The sequence below is a fragment of the Numida meleagris genome, chromosome 4 (genome assembly GCF_002078875.1).
Source record: "Numida meleagris isolate 19003 breed g44 Domestic line chromosome 4, NumMel1.0, whole genome shotgun sequence".
Taxonomy (NCBI): Eukaryota; Metazoa; Chordata; class Aves; order Galliformes; family Numididae; genus Numida; species Numida meleagris.
Window position 1 is genome coordinate 75,518,749 of NC_034412.1, and position 15,070 is coordinate 75,533,818.

At 39.0% G+C, this 15,070-nt stretch overlaps 1 protein-coding gene across 3 annotated transcripts in view; it reads left to right on the top strand.

The window, feature by feature from the left end:
• RFC1 (replication factor C subunit 1) overlaps positions 1 to 15,070 on the top strand; it is a 41,469-nt gene that overhangs the window by 8,587 nt on the left and 17,812 nt on the right. For 2 of the 3 annotated variants that reach the window (XM_021397001.1, XM_021397000.1), the window contains exons 4-7: positions 802 to 921; positions 12,188 to 12,420; positions 13,150 to 13,224; positions 14,476 to 14,553. In XM_021397001.1, the coding sequence (XP_021252676.1) occupies positions 802 to 921; positions 12,188 to 12,420; positions 13,150 to 13,224; positions 14,476 to 14,553 (506 nt within the window). The remainder of the gene's footprint in view (positions 1 to 801; positions 922 to 12,187; positions 12,421 to 13,149; positions 13,225 to 14,475; positions 14,554 to 15,070) is intronic. The other variant, XM_021397002.1, reaches the window with a different exon arrangement.

Genomic DNA, 15,070 nt, shown 5'->3' on the forward strand with positions numbered 1-15,070 from the left:
TGGGCCCGGCCCTCCAGCCAGCTCCTTACCCAGCAAAGGGTGTACCTGTCCAAGCCACAGGCTGCCAGTTTCTCCAGGAGAATACTGTGGGAGACAGTGTCAAAGGCTTTGCTGAAGTCTAGGTAGACCACATCAACAGCCTTTCCCTCATCCACCAGACGGGTCACTCGGTCATAGAAGAATGTAGTCAGTTGGGCATAGATTTTTTTTTCAAATATATTTTTATATACAGTTTCTGTTATTGTAATTTTAATTGTATATTAGGATTTAGTGGGGAAAAAGCTAGGCTTTGAAGTGTAACTTTCTGTTAAACATGATAGTTGTATTGGCTTCTTCAGCTTGTCCTGCATACTCATTGGGATGTTGGTGTATGTAATCTTCAGTGGGATAGGTTTGTCCTCTTGGCAGCTTTTGGGATGTAGAGAATGCTGAGCTGAGCGGCAGTCCACCAGAGTTCTACTGAAAAATCAAGGAATACAACCTCATTTATCTATTCTAGCCTGCTGATAGCTTTTGAAATAGGTATTGTGGAATAGGCCAACATAGTGTAATGCTTTCTAAGTTTAATCTGGCTAATGAATCTTTGCTAAAGGTCCATTGTGGTAGAGGCGTGGGTGTTTTATTTTTAAAATCTGATGTGGTAATGTGACGGTTTTACTCATTTTTGGAAAGGATTTTAGACAGACGTAGCCATTCCTAAATGTGTAACAACCAACCAACCAATCTAGAAAAATGAAGCTGTACTTAAAGTCTGTATTGTATGTGGAAGAAATGTATGTTTATGTTCTGGTCAAAATACAGATTCAGAAGAGGAGGTGCAGTCTGTGAAAAAAGCCAAGAAGCCATCAGAGAAGAAAGCAGCTACTCCCAAACTTGGTAAAGTTCTAAAGCAGCATCCTGTTGTTTATGTTTCAGAGACAGGTAATGGAAATGTGTCGCTTCGTGTGCAGTTGTAGTGGGGTGGGTTGCGTTACAGAGTTGCTTGGCTGATGTACTCTTCAATGCTTGTATAATACCTCATATGGAGAACAAACGATTACGTTCTCCTTAAGCTAACGAAAAGCACTTCAGAATTTTAGTCTCCAGTATTGTAAAGAGCAGCGTAAATCTGAGTAGTGATTTAACAGATTTGAACTAGGCATGTGACTTCACAAGCTGAAGTGCTTCTGTTTAAGTGTTTCATAGCTCTAGGGGAGGCAATTATGTACGAGATGTCTTTTTAATATAGTTAAGCTCTTCGCTAGCACATTTGGCGAAGTGGCTGTTGGTTACCATAAGTAGGCCTGAAAATTTGGATTTTTTTCTTTAAGTTTGTGTATGATTTTCCATGTCTTTAAACTTTGCTGAATATATTGGTGACTGCAAAAAAAACCTTTTTTTTCCTCTTTTTTTTTTTTAACATTATTTGTCTATTGGCCTCTTAGGAAGAACAAGAATTGGAAAAACCAGTGGTAAAAAAAAAAAAAACCAAACAAAAAAAACCCAAAAAACAAAACTTGTATATGCCATGTATATACCATACTTGTTAATCTTGGATTTCAGCCTTCTAAATTATGGAGCTGTTTTTGCTTTTTATGGAAATGAGTTGATATAACTAACCATTAATTGTGATAAACCATTCTTGATCGCTTGCAGGTCTTCTGGAGCCTTTTGGAAAAAAGCAATTAACTGCTATATTCTGTGCAGAATTTTTGCTTAGATTTAGTCTTCCCTTTAGAAGCTATAGAATTGAACCAAAACTACAATTGTAACTCAAGCTATAAATAATACTTTTCAATGGAAAAGCAAGGACAGATTTTTTTTTTTGTAAGATGATTGCATATTAATTTGTTGTGGTGGTGGCTGTTTGTGTAGTCATCGTTCCTTAGTACCACTTTTCAGTGTTGCTCTTTGTGTGATCCTTGGTCTATGGGAATCTGGTTTGACCATAAACTTGAAGGAGATGTTAATCTGCTGTTATGGAGGTTGTATTCTTCAAAATTCTCATTAAATAACTTTTTTCTCTACTCTTAAAACACTTGGTAGTGATTCCCTCCCTCCCTCCCTTTCGGGTTTTCTTTGTTCTTTCACAAAGCTGTTTTGTTTACAGTGAGTTACTTCTTCATCTCATGTGTTTTCCTCTATTCAATTTGATGAGGTATGGAAAAGTTTTACTGGTATTGGTTAGTATTGATTGACAGGTAAACATCAGTTTATGTAGACTCAAGTCTTATTTGTGAATTGAGCATCTTTAAGGTAGCCAGTAAAATAGGGGCAGATAGTCAGGTTTTGTGAACTCTGGAATTTATCTGTGGAAGCAAATTAACAGCTCTTCTAGTATTCAGTTTAGTGTTTCGGTATGTCTTGGGATGGACTTATTTTGGCACCTGAATGTATATGTGCTTGTGTTATGCGAAAAGTTTTGTTTTTTCCTGAGAACATTTTATATATTTGCAAGCATGTTTGCTACTTCAGGTTATGCTTTTATTAGTAATTCTGTTTTCTCTAAGAGATCTGTTAGTGGCTCTTAAGGGTTAATACTGCATATGCAGGCAGAAAGAATTCGGTTATTAAGATTCTGTTAATAAGGTTCTGATTCCTGATTGACCGAACAGCACAGATTGAAAGTATCTTAAATTTGATTCAGTTCCACTTCATCAGGTACAAGTGTTCTGCTTCTGAATGGTCTGCTGCTTAGAGCTGAGAGCTACTCGGCTTAAATCTTCTCTTGTTACATTTGCTCTTTTCAGATTTGTTTTTAACACATGAATATATTTTTCTGCACTGGATCTACTGTAACTTCATATTGATTTGCTGTAATGCAAATAAACTTAAGTATTTTGATACCAAATACTGGTTACTGTACTTAGATTGCCCGTGCAAAACCAACTGTAGTTTTTCCTCAGAGTTACAACGCTGCGTGGGCAAATTTTGCAGGGTATCTGCCTATGTCTTATTGCATACTTCATCCAGTTTGAGTTTAGCTGAGGCTTTAACTATCAGGTCTTATGCATTTGTCTCGTAGCCTAGAGATCTTCACTAGCTGCAGTATAGATTCCTAGAAACCGATTAATTTAAAGCCTGTGCAGACTTGAATCCAAACCTTCTTGGATAAAACATGTTTTATAAGTGTTAAGACTTCCAGTTCTTCTGTTAACCCTCTGAGTTTTGTTTGCTATGGCATCCAATTAGAGGTGTGACTCAGCTGGCTTTTTCCCCCGCTCTGCCTCCTTCCTCCTCCAGGCTCTCTTCATAATCTCTGCTTCTAAGATGGATTGTGCTTATTTTACTTGTCCTAGATATTTGACCTGGCATTATCTGTACCGTGTCATGTGTTGAGATGAGCTCAATTTACTGAACTATCCCAAACACTTTTTCTTGTTTGTCCCTATCTTTTACTCAAATTAAATTAAGTTTTAAGTTTACTCAAAACTTAATTTTTGAGGATTACAAGTACGTAGTGAAGCTGTGCAGGGAGGAAATTAGAAAAGCCAAAGCCCAGCTAGAACTGAACTTGGCCACTAAGGTGAAGAACAACAATCATTATTTCTATAAATACATCAACAGTAAAAGGAGGGCTAGGGAGAATCTCCATCCCTTGTTGGATGCTGAGGGCAACACAATGACCAAGGATCAGGATAAGGCTGAGGTACTTCATGCCTTCTTCACCTCAGTCTTTAATAGTAAGACTAGTTGTGCCCTGGGCACACAGCCCCTTGAGCTGGCAGATGGGGATAGGGAACACAATAGATCATGCACAATCCATGGTGAGATGGTTTTAGACCTACTCCGCAAGCTGGCCACTCACAAGTCCGTGGGGCCAGATGGATTGCACCCTAGAGTGCTGAGAGAGTTGGCGGATGTGGTTTCCAGGCCTCTCTCCATCATCTTTCAACAGTCCTGGCTAACAGGGAATGTCCCGATTGACTGGAGACTTGCAAATGTGATTCCCATCTTCAAGAAGGGCGGGAAAGATGATCCTGGTAGCTATAGACCTATCAGTCTCACCTTGGTGCCAGGGAAGGTTATGGAACGGATAATCTCAGGAGCCATCATGGATCAGTTAAAGGTCAACCAGGGGTTGAGGCCCAGTCAGCGTGGGTTTATGAATGGTAGATACTGTTTGACAAACCTGATTTTGTTCTATGACAAGGTGACCCGCTTAGTGGATGAAGGCAAGGCCGTTGATGTGGTCTACCTGGACTTCGGTAAGGCCTTTGACACTGTCCCCCACAGCATCCTTGTGGAGAAGCTGTCTGCCCATGGTTTGGATGGGCATACGCTCTGCTGGGTGAAACACTGGCTGGATGGCCGGGCCCAGAGAGTTGTGGTCAGTGGAGTTAAATCCAGTTGGCGGCCAGTCACAAGCGGTGTCCCCCAGGGCTCGGTGCTGGGGCCTCTTCTATTCAGCATCTTTATCAATGATCTTGATGAGGGGATCGGGAGCACCCTCAGTAAGTTTGCAGATGACACCAAGTTGGTAGGGCGTGTTGATCTGCCAGAGGGTAGAAAGGCACTACAGAGGGACCTGGATAGACTGCATTGATGGGCCAAGGTAAACCATATGAGTTTCAACAGGGCCGAGTGTCGGGTCCTGCATTTTGGTCACAACAACCCCAGGCAACCCTACAGGCTTGGAGAGGAGTGTCTGGAAAGCTGCCTGATGGAAAGGGACCTTGGTGTGCTGATGGGCAGTCAGCTGAATGTGAGCCAGCAGTGTGCCCAGGTGGCCCAGAAGGCCAATGGCATGCTGGCTTGTACCAGGAATGATGTGGTGAGCAGGACTAGGGAAGTAATCCTGCCTTTGTACTCAGCATTGGAGAGGCCTCACCTCGAATACTGTGTTCAGTTTTGGGCGCCTCAGTACAGAAAGGATGTTGAGGTGCTGGAGCAGGTCCAAAGAAGGGCAACAAGACTTGTGAAGGGCTCGGAGAATATGCCCTATGAGGAGAGACTAAAGGAACTGGGGCTGTTTAGTCTGGGGAAGAGGAGACTGAGGGGAGACCTTATTGCTCTCTTCAAATACCTGAAAGGTGATTGCAGTGAGAACGGGGTTGGTCTCTTCTCACTGGTGACAGGACAAGGGGAAATGGCCTCAAGTTGTGCCACGGGAGGTTTAGGTTCCATATCAGGAAAAACTTCTTTCCAGAAAGGGTTGTTAAGCACTGGAACAGTCTCTGCAGGGAGGTGGTTGAGTCACCATCCCTGAATGTGTTTAAAAACCATTTGGATGTGGTGCTCAGGGTCATGACTTAGCAGTGGGTTGTTAGAGTGGTATGGTTAGGTTGTGGTTGGCCTTGATGATCTTGAAGGTCCTTTCCAACCTGAGCAATTCTATGATTCTATGACAGCTTTCCTAATAAATTATAAAGGATATTTAATAGCATTTACCTCAGAATAGATAAATTATTGGATTCCTGGGGAACACAAAGTATGATTGGGTTTATGATGCAATTCTAGGTGGTGCAATCAGGCTTTTCTTCATAGGGATACAAGGGGAGCACTGGTCAAGGTCATTAGCGAAATCCCTGAAAACCATGGATCAAGGTTACTCTTTCTAAAGACTCTTAAGTATGCACAAGGTTGACTTAGTCTGTGACCAAAACAACGTCTTTATAATCTTGAGACTTAACTCTTGAATTTTGTTTATACTGAATCTGTGTAAATCTTTAGCTTATTGGAGTTAGGCAGAGATGTCTGTCAAGTGTGTGACACAGCTATTTGTTTAGGATAAATACTTCTTAAAAGGAGTATAGAAAAGATGCCAGTGATGTTGCTCCAATCTCAGCGTTCTTCTCAAAGGCTATATCCTCAAAAATGTTTGAAAAATCTTCTGGTCGAGTAGTCACTAGAAGCGTGGTAATCAGTTATCTTAACAGATTTTTGAATCTCATTTGAAACTTCCTGTGATTACTTGAATTTCTTTTCGGATCTCCTGTGTAACTTTGTGGGATACAGTTTTCTTAAATATTGTTGTAGGAATTACTTTCTGGTTTGTGTAAGAGTGGAAGTTTTATCCTAGAAAGGTAAAAAGTAAGGCAGGAGTACTTGCTCTCTGTGGTTCTGTAAGAAATACTTTGTTATTGAAACAAACTTAATACTTATTTAAATTAATGATAGCCAAAGGTGAAGTGAAGCTATTCTGGCAAGGAGCAGAGGAAGGGGAAAGCCTGCCTTGTGGTAGAACAGCCCAGGGGATTGGGGAAAATCCACATGTTTGTTGTACTTGTTAAATACTCAAACAGTGTTATTTTAAAGAAGTGTGGAACCTTGGGTTTTGTTTGTGGAAGATGACCTGTTGTTATGATGCGATGAACCTTACCTGGTTTCATCATAAGTGGCTGTTTGGCAGGAATTGTGACTTCCTTTGCTTTTAGTGAACAATAATCTTCCATATATACTGTGCAACAGTATTTATGCATGTGTAGCAATTGCTTCGACAGTCTGAATATAGCAAAATACAACTTCAAAAAATAAGGCCTTATTCTAGGTGCTAGGCTGAATTATTCCTAAAGCTAGGAAAATGGAAGATGGTAGAAAGTTTGTAGGATGGCAGGTTACTGGAACGCCATTCCTCAAGGATTAGAATGTAGGGCAAAGAAAAATAGCTTGTCAGTGTGTTGGCTGAATATCAACTCTTTTCCTACAGAGATCAAAAGAGAAAACAGGGAGAAATTGGGTAAGCGCTAGTACTAGGGACCAAAAATCTTCCAAATCTAACCACTAGTTCAAGGCAGCAGCAGATAGTCAATGAATAAGCATGTTTCACATTGAAACATCTAATAGGGAAGTAAAAAATTGCCACTCTTGCTTTCTGGGCGATATTAGCACTGTATGTGCTTACAGGAGTTGCTGAGCTTATGGAAAATGAGTGAAAGTGGTAAAACAGGTCTTCATGTAGGGGCTTTCCTTTATCGAGCTTTATGAAAGGTGAGTCGAACCTCAAGGGAGTTGGACTTAAAATACACCTGAGGAAGGATGGTGTAGGTTCTGGGGGAAATTCTGTGGAGAAACAGGGACTGATGTTGCAGAGGACAATGTAAAAAATGTGTAGGAGCAAGCCATGTGGAAATTAATTTAATTAGGTGCCTGGGTGCTCTATGTACTCCTAAAAACTTGATTGTGTGCCTCATTTTTCCTTGCAGAAATGCGTGGGTTCATTGTGTCTTTTGTAATGGTTATTACTGTGCTGAGTGCTAATAAAGTTTTCTGGAGTTACGCTCCTAGACATTAAAGTTGCAACTTTTCTGTGGATTTTTGAGGTTTATTGTTTAAAAAAATATAACAAACTAGCAAAATGACTTTTAGAATTCATAGTGTCTCTCAGAAGGAGTGTGCGGTTTTTTCTTTACCCAGTCAACTTAGAATGAAGCTATATTCAACAAATCATTGTGTTAAGATAACAACAGAGCCTAATTTATTTAGCCTATAGTAACAAAAGGGGACTTTCTTGACCTCAAATACACGGATCCTTTAAACAAATCTGCCTAGTTCTTAGGATGTAGTTATTGCTAAAGGAGCCAAGAGTTGCAGTTTGAAGTAGAATAGTATTTCCCCATTCTCACACGGTGACCGTTTACCTCTCCTAAGGTGGTTTCACATGAAGGATGTTCTTTAAATAAAATGTTATTAACCCTTCAGGTTTTTGAAGAAGCTTTGTAGTGACAACTTAGTTTTGCATTGAGAAAGTAGTATTACAGTTCATTCTTATTTTACAAATCTCAGCATTAAGGTTTCTGAGCACGTATTTGAGTTGCACCCACCTGGATTTTCTTCAAGGTTCTTCTTCCACCTTGTTTCTTTGACAGCACTGAATATTCTTGGCATGCAGGTAACTTTAAGTAATAAATCAGAACAAGAAGTCTCATTGCGTGGTAGGGACTTATATCTGCTTTGGGAAAACAAAGCTGCTATTATGGTGAAACTAACCAGTTCAAGTGAATAAAGCTCTCTGTAATGAACTGGAAAGTGTTCGTGGACTGGTAACTTCTGACTGCGTGCCAGGGCGATACACACGGCAGTTTCTATGGCACTGCGCTTATTTAATGTAAAGGGAGTTGCTCTAATTAGTGGCGTGCAGATTATTTATGATGACGATCATTTATTTTAGATTTAAAAATATATCAGAAGGCTGATTATTTTAATAGCACCAAAATATCTTTCTAGAGATATTTGTAAAAACAGGAATGTGCATGTTTGACTAAGAATTTCATTTGTATTTACCGGACGAAAGAGCTTCGAAGGTTATACAGTTTGGCCCTGAAGTGTATAACTACAATTAGACGTGGCAGTTACTCCATTAAGGTTCTGGGATCCAAGAACCCTTTTTCCTTAGTGAAAAATGTAACAAATTCTTGAAATTATGTCTGATGATTGGAAAATCCAAGCAGATGTAAATTGACGTCAGAGGAATGGTACTCGAACGGTTCTGGTAGGCTTAAAATTTTTATAACAGGGTGGAACGTTGGCACGTGAATATAGGCAGAGCGCTAACAATTATGGTTTAAAGTACATGTTTGTGGTACATCTAAAATCAATTAGCTTGTTGAGAAATGACATTGGAAATCCAAATGACTACACAGACCAGTTTTTGAAATATAGATTGGAACTTCTGTGGTTTGAGATGAGGATGATAGAAAATACTTTTTTAGGAGAGGTGGTTATCATAGCTTTCTTGAAGATTTACGTTAAGCAAAAGTTGAATACAAAATACATAGTCCTAACATGTGTCGGGACTGTTAAGTACTGGTAAATGCGTATTGAAAATAATGAATACAAGCACTGTTTTGTCCACCCGGAACTTCAGCTTGGCAGTAGTACCTACTGCAAGTTCTTTAGGAGAGGAGCTGTGTGAAGTCCTTGAGCAGATGTAGCGCCACTAAAACTGAAGAATATCCAGGGTGTTGTCATCTTACACGAGTAGTGGGTGGGATAGTGACTGTAGGGAAGGATGCTGTCCTCTAGCTGTGTATTGAAGTCTTCTGCGTGATAGTCCGCAAACTTCTATGTTGAACATACATTTTGTTTTTTCTGCTATGTACTGGTTACTTCTTGTATAGATGCACTGCTTATGTTTGCTGTTGGTTTTAAAAACCAAGCACTAACAAGCAGCTGGAGGTGTGCTGCAGGAATTATTTAGTTAACCTAGTTGTGCTACTATAAAATGGAAGTCGTGTATGTTCTAGTGCCTCAGAATAGTTCTTAAACCCCTCCAGCATTTAAGGGTTGTTTGTTGCTAGAGCTGCTTGTTCTTGTAAATTACCTGGCGCAGTGGGGCCCTGCTTCGTGTGTGTGTGAAGTCACCATCGTGTTTGTAAGGGAAGTGTAAGTGTACAGCTGATTAATCGACCATGCTGTTCACTTCTGTGGCAGCAGGCATGCACAAGCAATTTGCTTCAAGGAAGAAGTGTTAAGGTGTTAGTGAAAATGTTCGAGTTCTTACATGCTTGAAATAAGCGAGGGATGCCTGGTGATCAGGTAAACTTCTGATGTTCTTGGGAAGTTCATGAGCCCGGGATGAAACTGGCCCGAGGAGCTGTCCAGTAAAGCATCTGCTTAATGCGATGTGAGTGGCTTTCTTTCCTAATGACCACTTTAGTCTTCTTATCCATCTTTCTCTATTTACATTTTGATATGACTGTCCCAAAGTGCTGGCTCTTGTTCTTGTTGAGCACTTGCAGTGTGTAAATGCTTCCAATTCTGTTGTTTCTAGGAAGGACATAATTAAAGGCGAGCTCCAGTCATCGATGATGCTTTGTACTGGCGTCATAAATGACTCAAATCCACATCCTTTTTAATTAAACTTTAATTATATTTACTCTACTTCCCTCTAATTGAGGGAAAGCAATATCCTGGTTTTTTTTAATATTGCTATTTAAGTGGTTATAAGTGAATAAGGAAAAAAATTCAATGTTGCATGCAGATTATGTGATAGCAGTGCTAAATAAAGATTCTTTTCCAGCTTGGTAGCAGTCTTTAGGTTAAAAAAAAGAAGTGCTTTGTTGGTCAACAGAGTGTCTTTTTCTTTCTCAAAGAAGTGAATGTAATTATTTTGACATTAACTTGTTTTTACTAATAAGTGCATTTTACTCCTGCAAATGTATTTTTTTTTTCATTTAAACTAGATAAATTAAAAGAAGCAAAATATTTCTGAAATTAGGTTTGAGATGAGCAGTCTTATATTCAGGCCTCACGCTGCTGTAAATTAGGAGCCTAAAGCATCTAGTGTCTGACTGCCAGATAGATAATAGTTAAAGTGAGCTAAATGACAATAAAAGATCTGCTGCTGTCTGAGCGAAATGCGTAATTGGGCTGAGAATGGTGAAGCTTTCAGAGGGACCAGGGCTTGAGTTTTGTCTTTCATATATTACCTCATGAATTGAATTGGCTGAAATTCCATTTTCTGCTAGGTAATTTTTTTTTATCTTCGGGCATTCTTGATTTAACCTCTGAACCAATTTCTTCGCTTGCAGTACTTTTCTCTATTTTTCTTTCTCTGAACTTTCACAGGAATAGTCAGGATCCCTGCTGATTTATGTTATGTGCTGCTTAGTAAGTGACCAGTAGCAGGAAGTTATAGCTGATGCCTAAAAATGCTCAGGTTGCTTCCATCTACTGAGAAAAGGCAAAAATCTATAATTTGTTATGAAATAGAGATAGCAAACGTACAACATAGTTTAAACTTGGAGAATTGATTAAGAAAACAATTTTCTTTGCATGAAAAGAAATACAGGAGTTTAACGTAGTGTCTGGAAAATGGACATTTTGTAGCAATAGTAATGTGAATTTAAATTTAATTACAAAGCAGCTTAGAACATTTTTGTTCATGTTATACTGCGTGAGTGGTCAAAACATCTACATCTTGAGAAGTAAAACCAGACGTCAGTTAGAGGCATGCAAATAAGACTGCCTCAGTTTCTTTCCTGCCAGTGTGACTTATTCCTTTTGTATTGTCTGTTCAGTTTAGGCCTTTACTTGCAGTTTGCTTCTTATGCTTTTCGCACTCTTGAATTCTTAGACTTCACAAGAAAGTGCTTTTGTCACTAATCAAAAAGTTTGTCCAGGAATGTTTGTCTTCTGTGGTGTCATATTAATCTGGTTGTTTGGCAGTGGTATCTTTAGCTTCTTGTATGCTTCATTGTTAGCATTTCATTTGTATAACTGTCAGCGAGGCTTCACAACATGACAAAACCCTTTGAAGTCCTTGGTGATCTTTTTTGTTGATTATACTGTGTGAAGAGTTTGGGGTCCATAATGAATGGAAGACCATCAAACTTTCATTCTGTTTTTCATTGCTAGGAGAACGATGTACTGACTATTATAGAAGAATCCGAAGAGGAAAAATTGAGTTTTGTTTTTGTTCAGTGATCTGTGGGCTAATTTTTAATGCTACCGTGTACGCTACTTCCTCCACCTCCTGTGTTTGGTGGTGGTTTCATTATTTTTATTAATTGAAAAATCTGGTTTTGTATGTCACATCACTCCTGTGTGATTCCTGTTTTCTCTGAAATGGCTGCATTTCTTCGAGATGCTTCTGGGTGTACTGGAAGGACAGCGTGTTCAACTGCAGAAACACAGAGGATAGAGAAGAGCTCCTAGAATCCATCACAAAGCAGAATTAGTTTAACGGTGTATTTCGCTAAAGTGTTCACAACGGTACTTGACGAATAACTAAGTAATTATTCATGCCCTATAATCATATGTGACCATCTGCTATGGGTGCTTGTAAACACAACGTTCTAATATTTTTTCCCAGTAGTAGTTAATAAGACTACAAAGCATATATTAGGTGATGTATTAATGAATACTACAAAGCAATAGAATAAATCTAGCTTTGTGTTTCATGTATGTTATGTGAAGAGTTGTGCTACACGGTTGGATGTTGTGTTAGTTAAGGATAGAGTTCAGATTTCAGTGACCTGTATTTCTGGTTATATGCTACCTTATGTAAGAAGGAAAGGCGCTCTGCAAATCTTTCTAATTGAGAAGGAATGTGTTCATGCAGGTTGCAGACTTCTGTGGCTTTATTTTAGCAATCAGTTTATTCAACAGCTGTGATATTCAGATGCTGAATATTAGGTTATAGAATGTGACTTTTTTTCACTTGTGATATTTTCTTAGGGTCTGTGTTAATGCAGTCTGACCAAATAATTCTCTTGACGTTGTAAGAATCACATGCCAGAAGTAATATAACATTCTTTATGTTTAGATGAAGACGATGACTTTGTCAATAAGAGAATTTCCCTGAAACCGAAGGAGAATGGGACATCAGCAATCAGTTGTCCAGGAACAGCTACAGCGAAAAAGGGAGATGTGAAGCCGCAGTCTAAAACCAAACCATTATCTCCAGTGAAACTGACTCCCACCTCAGCTCTTGATTACTTTGGGACAAGAAGCGTCCAGCGATCAGATAAGAAACTGGTCGCAAGTAAAAGGAAGGAAGTGAGTACTGATGGTGTTCCTTTAGGTTGCTGGTGTGTCTGAATGGAGAACAAAATGGCCAACTTAATGACCTTCAGAAGATTGTTCTTTTTGTACTACTTAAGGTTACTTTTTTGTAACCACTCAAGTATAAGGGCAATTTGGACAATATGTACAAGCATATCGAGTCTGCAAATACAATGGAAGAGTAATGCTTCCATACTTGAGAAGACAGCAATAAGTTGAAAGTAGTGCTTTCTCTATTGCTTTTTCCCACGTAACTTTTCTTAAAATATTTAAGCAGTTTTCTGAGAGGAGTGAATGAAAGGGGTAGCTTATAGCTTAGAAAGGGGTGAGGGTGGGGAATTTATGCGGGGTGAAGAGGAGGAAGGATGATGTTTTCCAGAGCTTTATAGCATGTGTATTTGTGGAATAACAAAGCATTAAATGAAGTGTGGAGGAAGTTCAAAATTGACAGTGTAGTTGTTGATGTCTCTGTCAAGCTGACCAGCTGTGGTAGCTTTAGAGATGTTCGGTACCGTTTGAAGAAATTATGTACAGGTTATACCATGGTTTTGTTTTAAATAGTAAAATCTCTTGAAAACAGCCCTGAGTAAAAGCGTATAGGTTAGAGAGCTAGGGATAAAATGCTGCATGTCTAGTTACCAGTCCTTTTCTAGAAGTATACAAAATGAATTTTTATAAAACGTTGAGGAAGCTGAACTGTTGGTCTTTCTTTCTTCAATACAGCCTTCACAAAGCAGAGACAGCACGCTAGATGATGAGGCCATTGCTAGGCAACTGCAGCTTGAAGAAGATTCAGAGGTAAAAGCTGTATAAATGTGTTGCCATATGCCAGGGGCAGTTTGTTTAACTTAAAATTTTAAGAAATGAAGATAGACTTTCCATGTATGCTATAAGTTACACGTGCATACACACACCTCTGTTCTACTTGAACTCTTGCACATATGTGCAAACATAGACAGTGATTTTTATGGGCATTATTTCAGCTACGTAAATAGAACCCTGTCTCACCTATTTTCTGTCTTTGCAGACTGTTTCTAACCATGCAGGTGTCTAGAATAATCTTGTTTTTCACACACAACTCACTTTCTGCTTCCTCACAATTGTTTGTGTTTTATTCCTTGAGGCAGAAGTATACTTGTCACACAGGTTGGCTTTACTCTGGGAAAACAGATTCATTTTCCATTGGTAATACTGAACATCCTTAGAAATAGATATCTTAGGTGCAAAACATCGTCTTATCCTTGATGTCTCCGGAGGTGTGATGAATCTGGCTTTATTGCGTTGGAAAGTTAAAAAGTATGTTAGGAAAAGGGAGATAATTCCAACAAAAAGTAACAATTGTATCTATAATGCTCTCATTGTCTAACATATCATCAAAGGAATGTTCAGTGTCAGGTGTGTAACTGCCTCAGTCTGGTTTGTTAGGTAATCACTGCCATTGCCCTATCTCATTGTAAACAAGGAACACATTCCTTGAATCATTATGGGCACATAAAAATAGTGCCTGTGGCATATTGCTGTTATGAAGTCATCTGCTTGAGTCTTACAGTGTGACGTGTTGGACATTTGGACAGTAATGAAATGATTGTTTGTTGTTGTTTTGTTAAAAGAGCGGTCAGTATTTATTTACAGCAGTGCACACTGTATTAAGGAAGAGAGGTTTTCCCCAAAGGGCCAAGTTTGATAGCAGAGGTAACTTGAAGATCAGTTGAAATTGTATGTGTCGCATTCACCTTGCTACGTGAAACAAAAATGTGAAGGGACAGAAAATGTCTTTGAAAACAGATTGTGTGGGCCTACTAATGTTTAGGTTTGTTGCGCTAGACACTCTAGTTTTGCACTGGTTGTGTCTGTCATTTCTGGAGAAACAAGTCATTCTGCAGTGCCACCTTCAGAAATTTGTTTGTACCTCGTAATCTGGTAGGGTATTCCCCCCAGCTATATGCCGTCTTATTTTAGATGCTTTGTCTTGAACAGTAGAGAGTTTTAAAAGATAGTAGAACTAAAACTTGTCAGATGTGAATCTAAAACTTTTTTCTCTCTTCCCAGCTGGAGAGACAACTGCACGAAGATGAAGAATTTGCTAGAACTTTGGCAATGTTGGATGAAACACCACAGAAGAAAAAGGTTGAATTCTTTTTAAACTTCAGTTTTTAGAAATTGTATTACTTGGAGTTATCTTATTGAGACACCTAATCTGTGTCTAAAATTATGAGGTTTCCATGCAAATGTCTTAAAAATAGCAAGGAAGTTTTTACATGAAAATAACCTGTTTGCTTCTCTTACACTTTCCTCGAGGTATTTCCTCACTTAGTAAATTATGTCATTTCTAGTAGAACAACAGACATTATTGAATCTTTGTGCTGTTTCTCTTGAAATGTAAATCCAAGTTATAGTTCTAATTAACTATGACCTAACTGCCAGTGGATACATCCAAGCTGTTTTGTCTCCTCTCTTCCCTCTGCTAGTGGAGTTCACCTGTATCGTGACACATGTACCTGTCTGTAGGTTTCATCTTATAGTGAATAGGTCATAGAAGCTTTACATTGTCTGGCAAAAAATCTTCATTACTGCCATACCATGGCTGGGACAAGTGGTTTAACCATTGTTTCCCTGTGTAATCTCAGTGGACGAAAGCATGTAC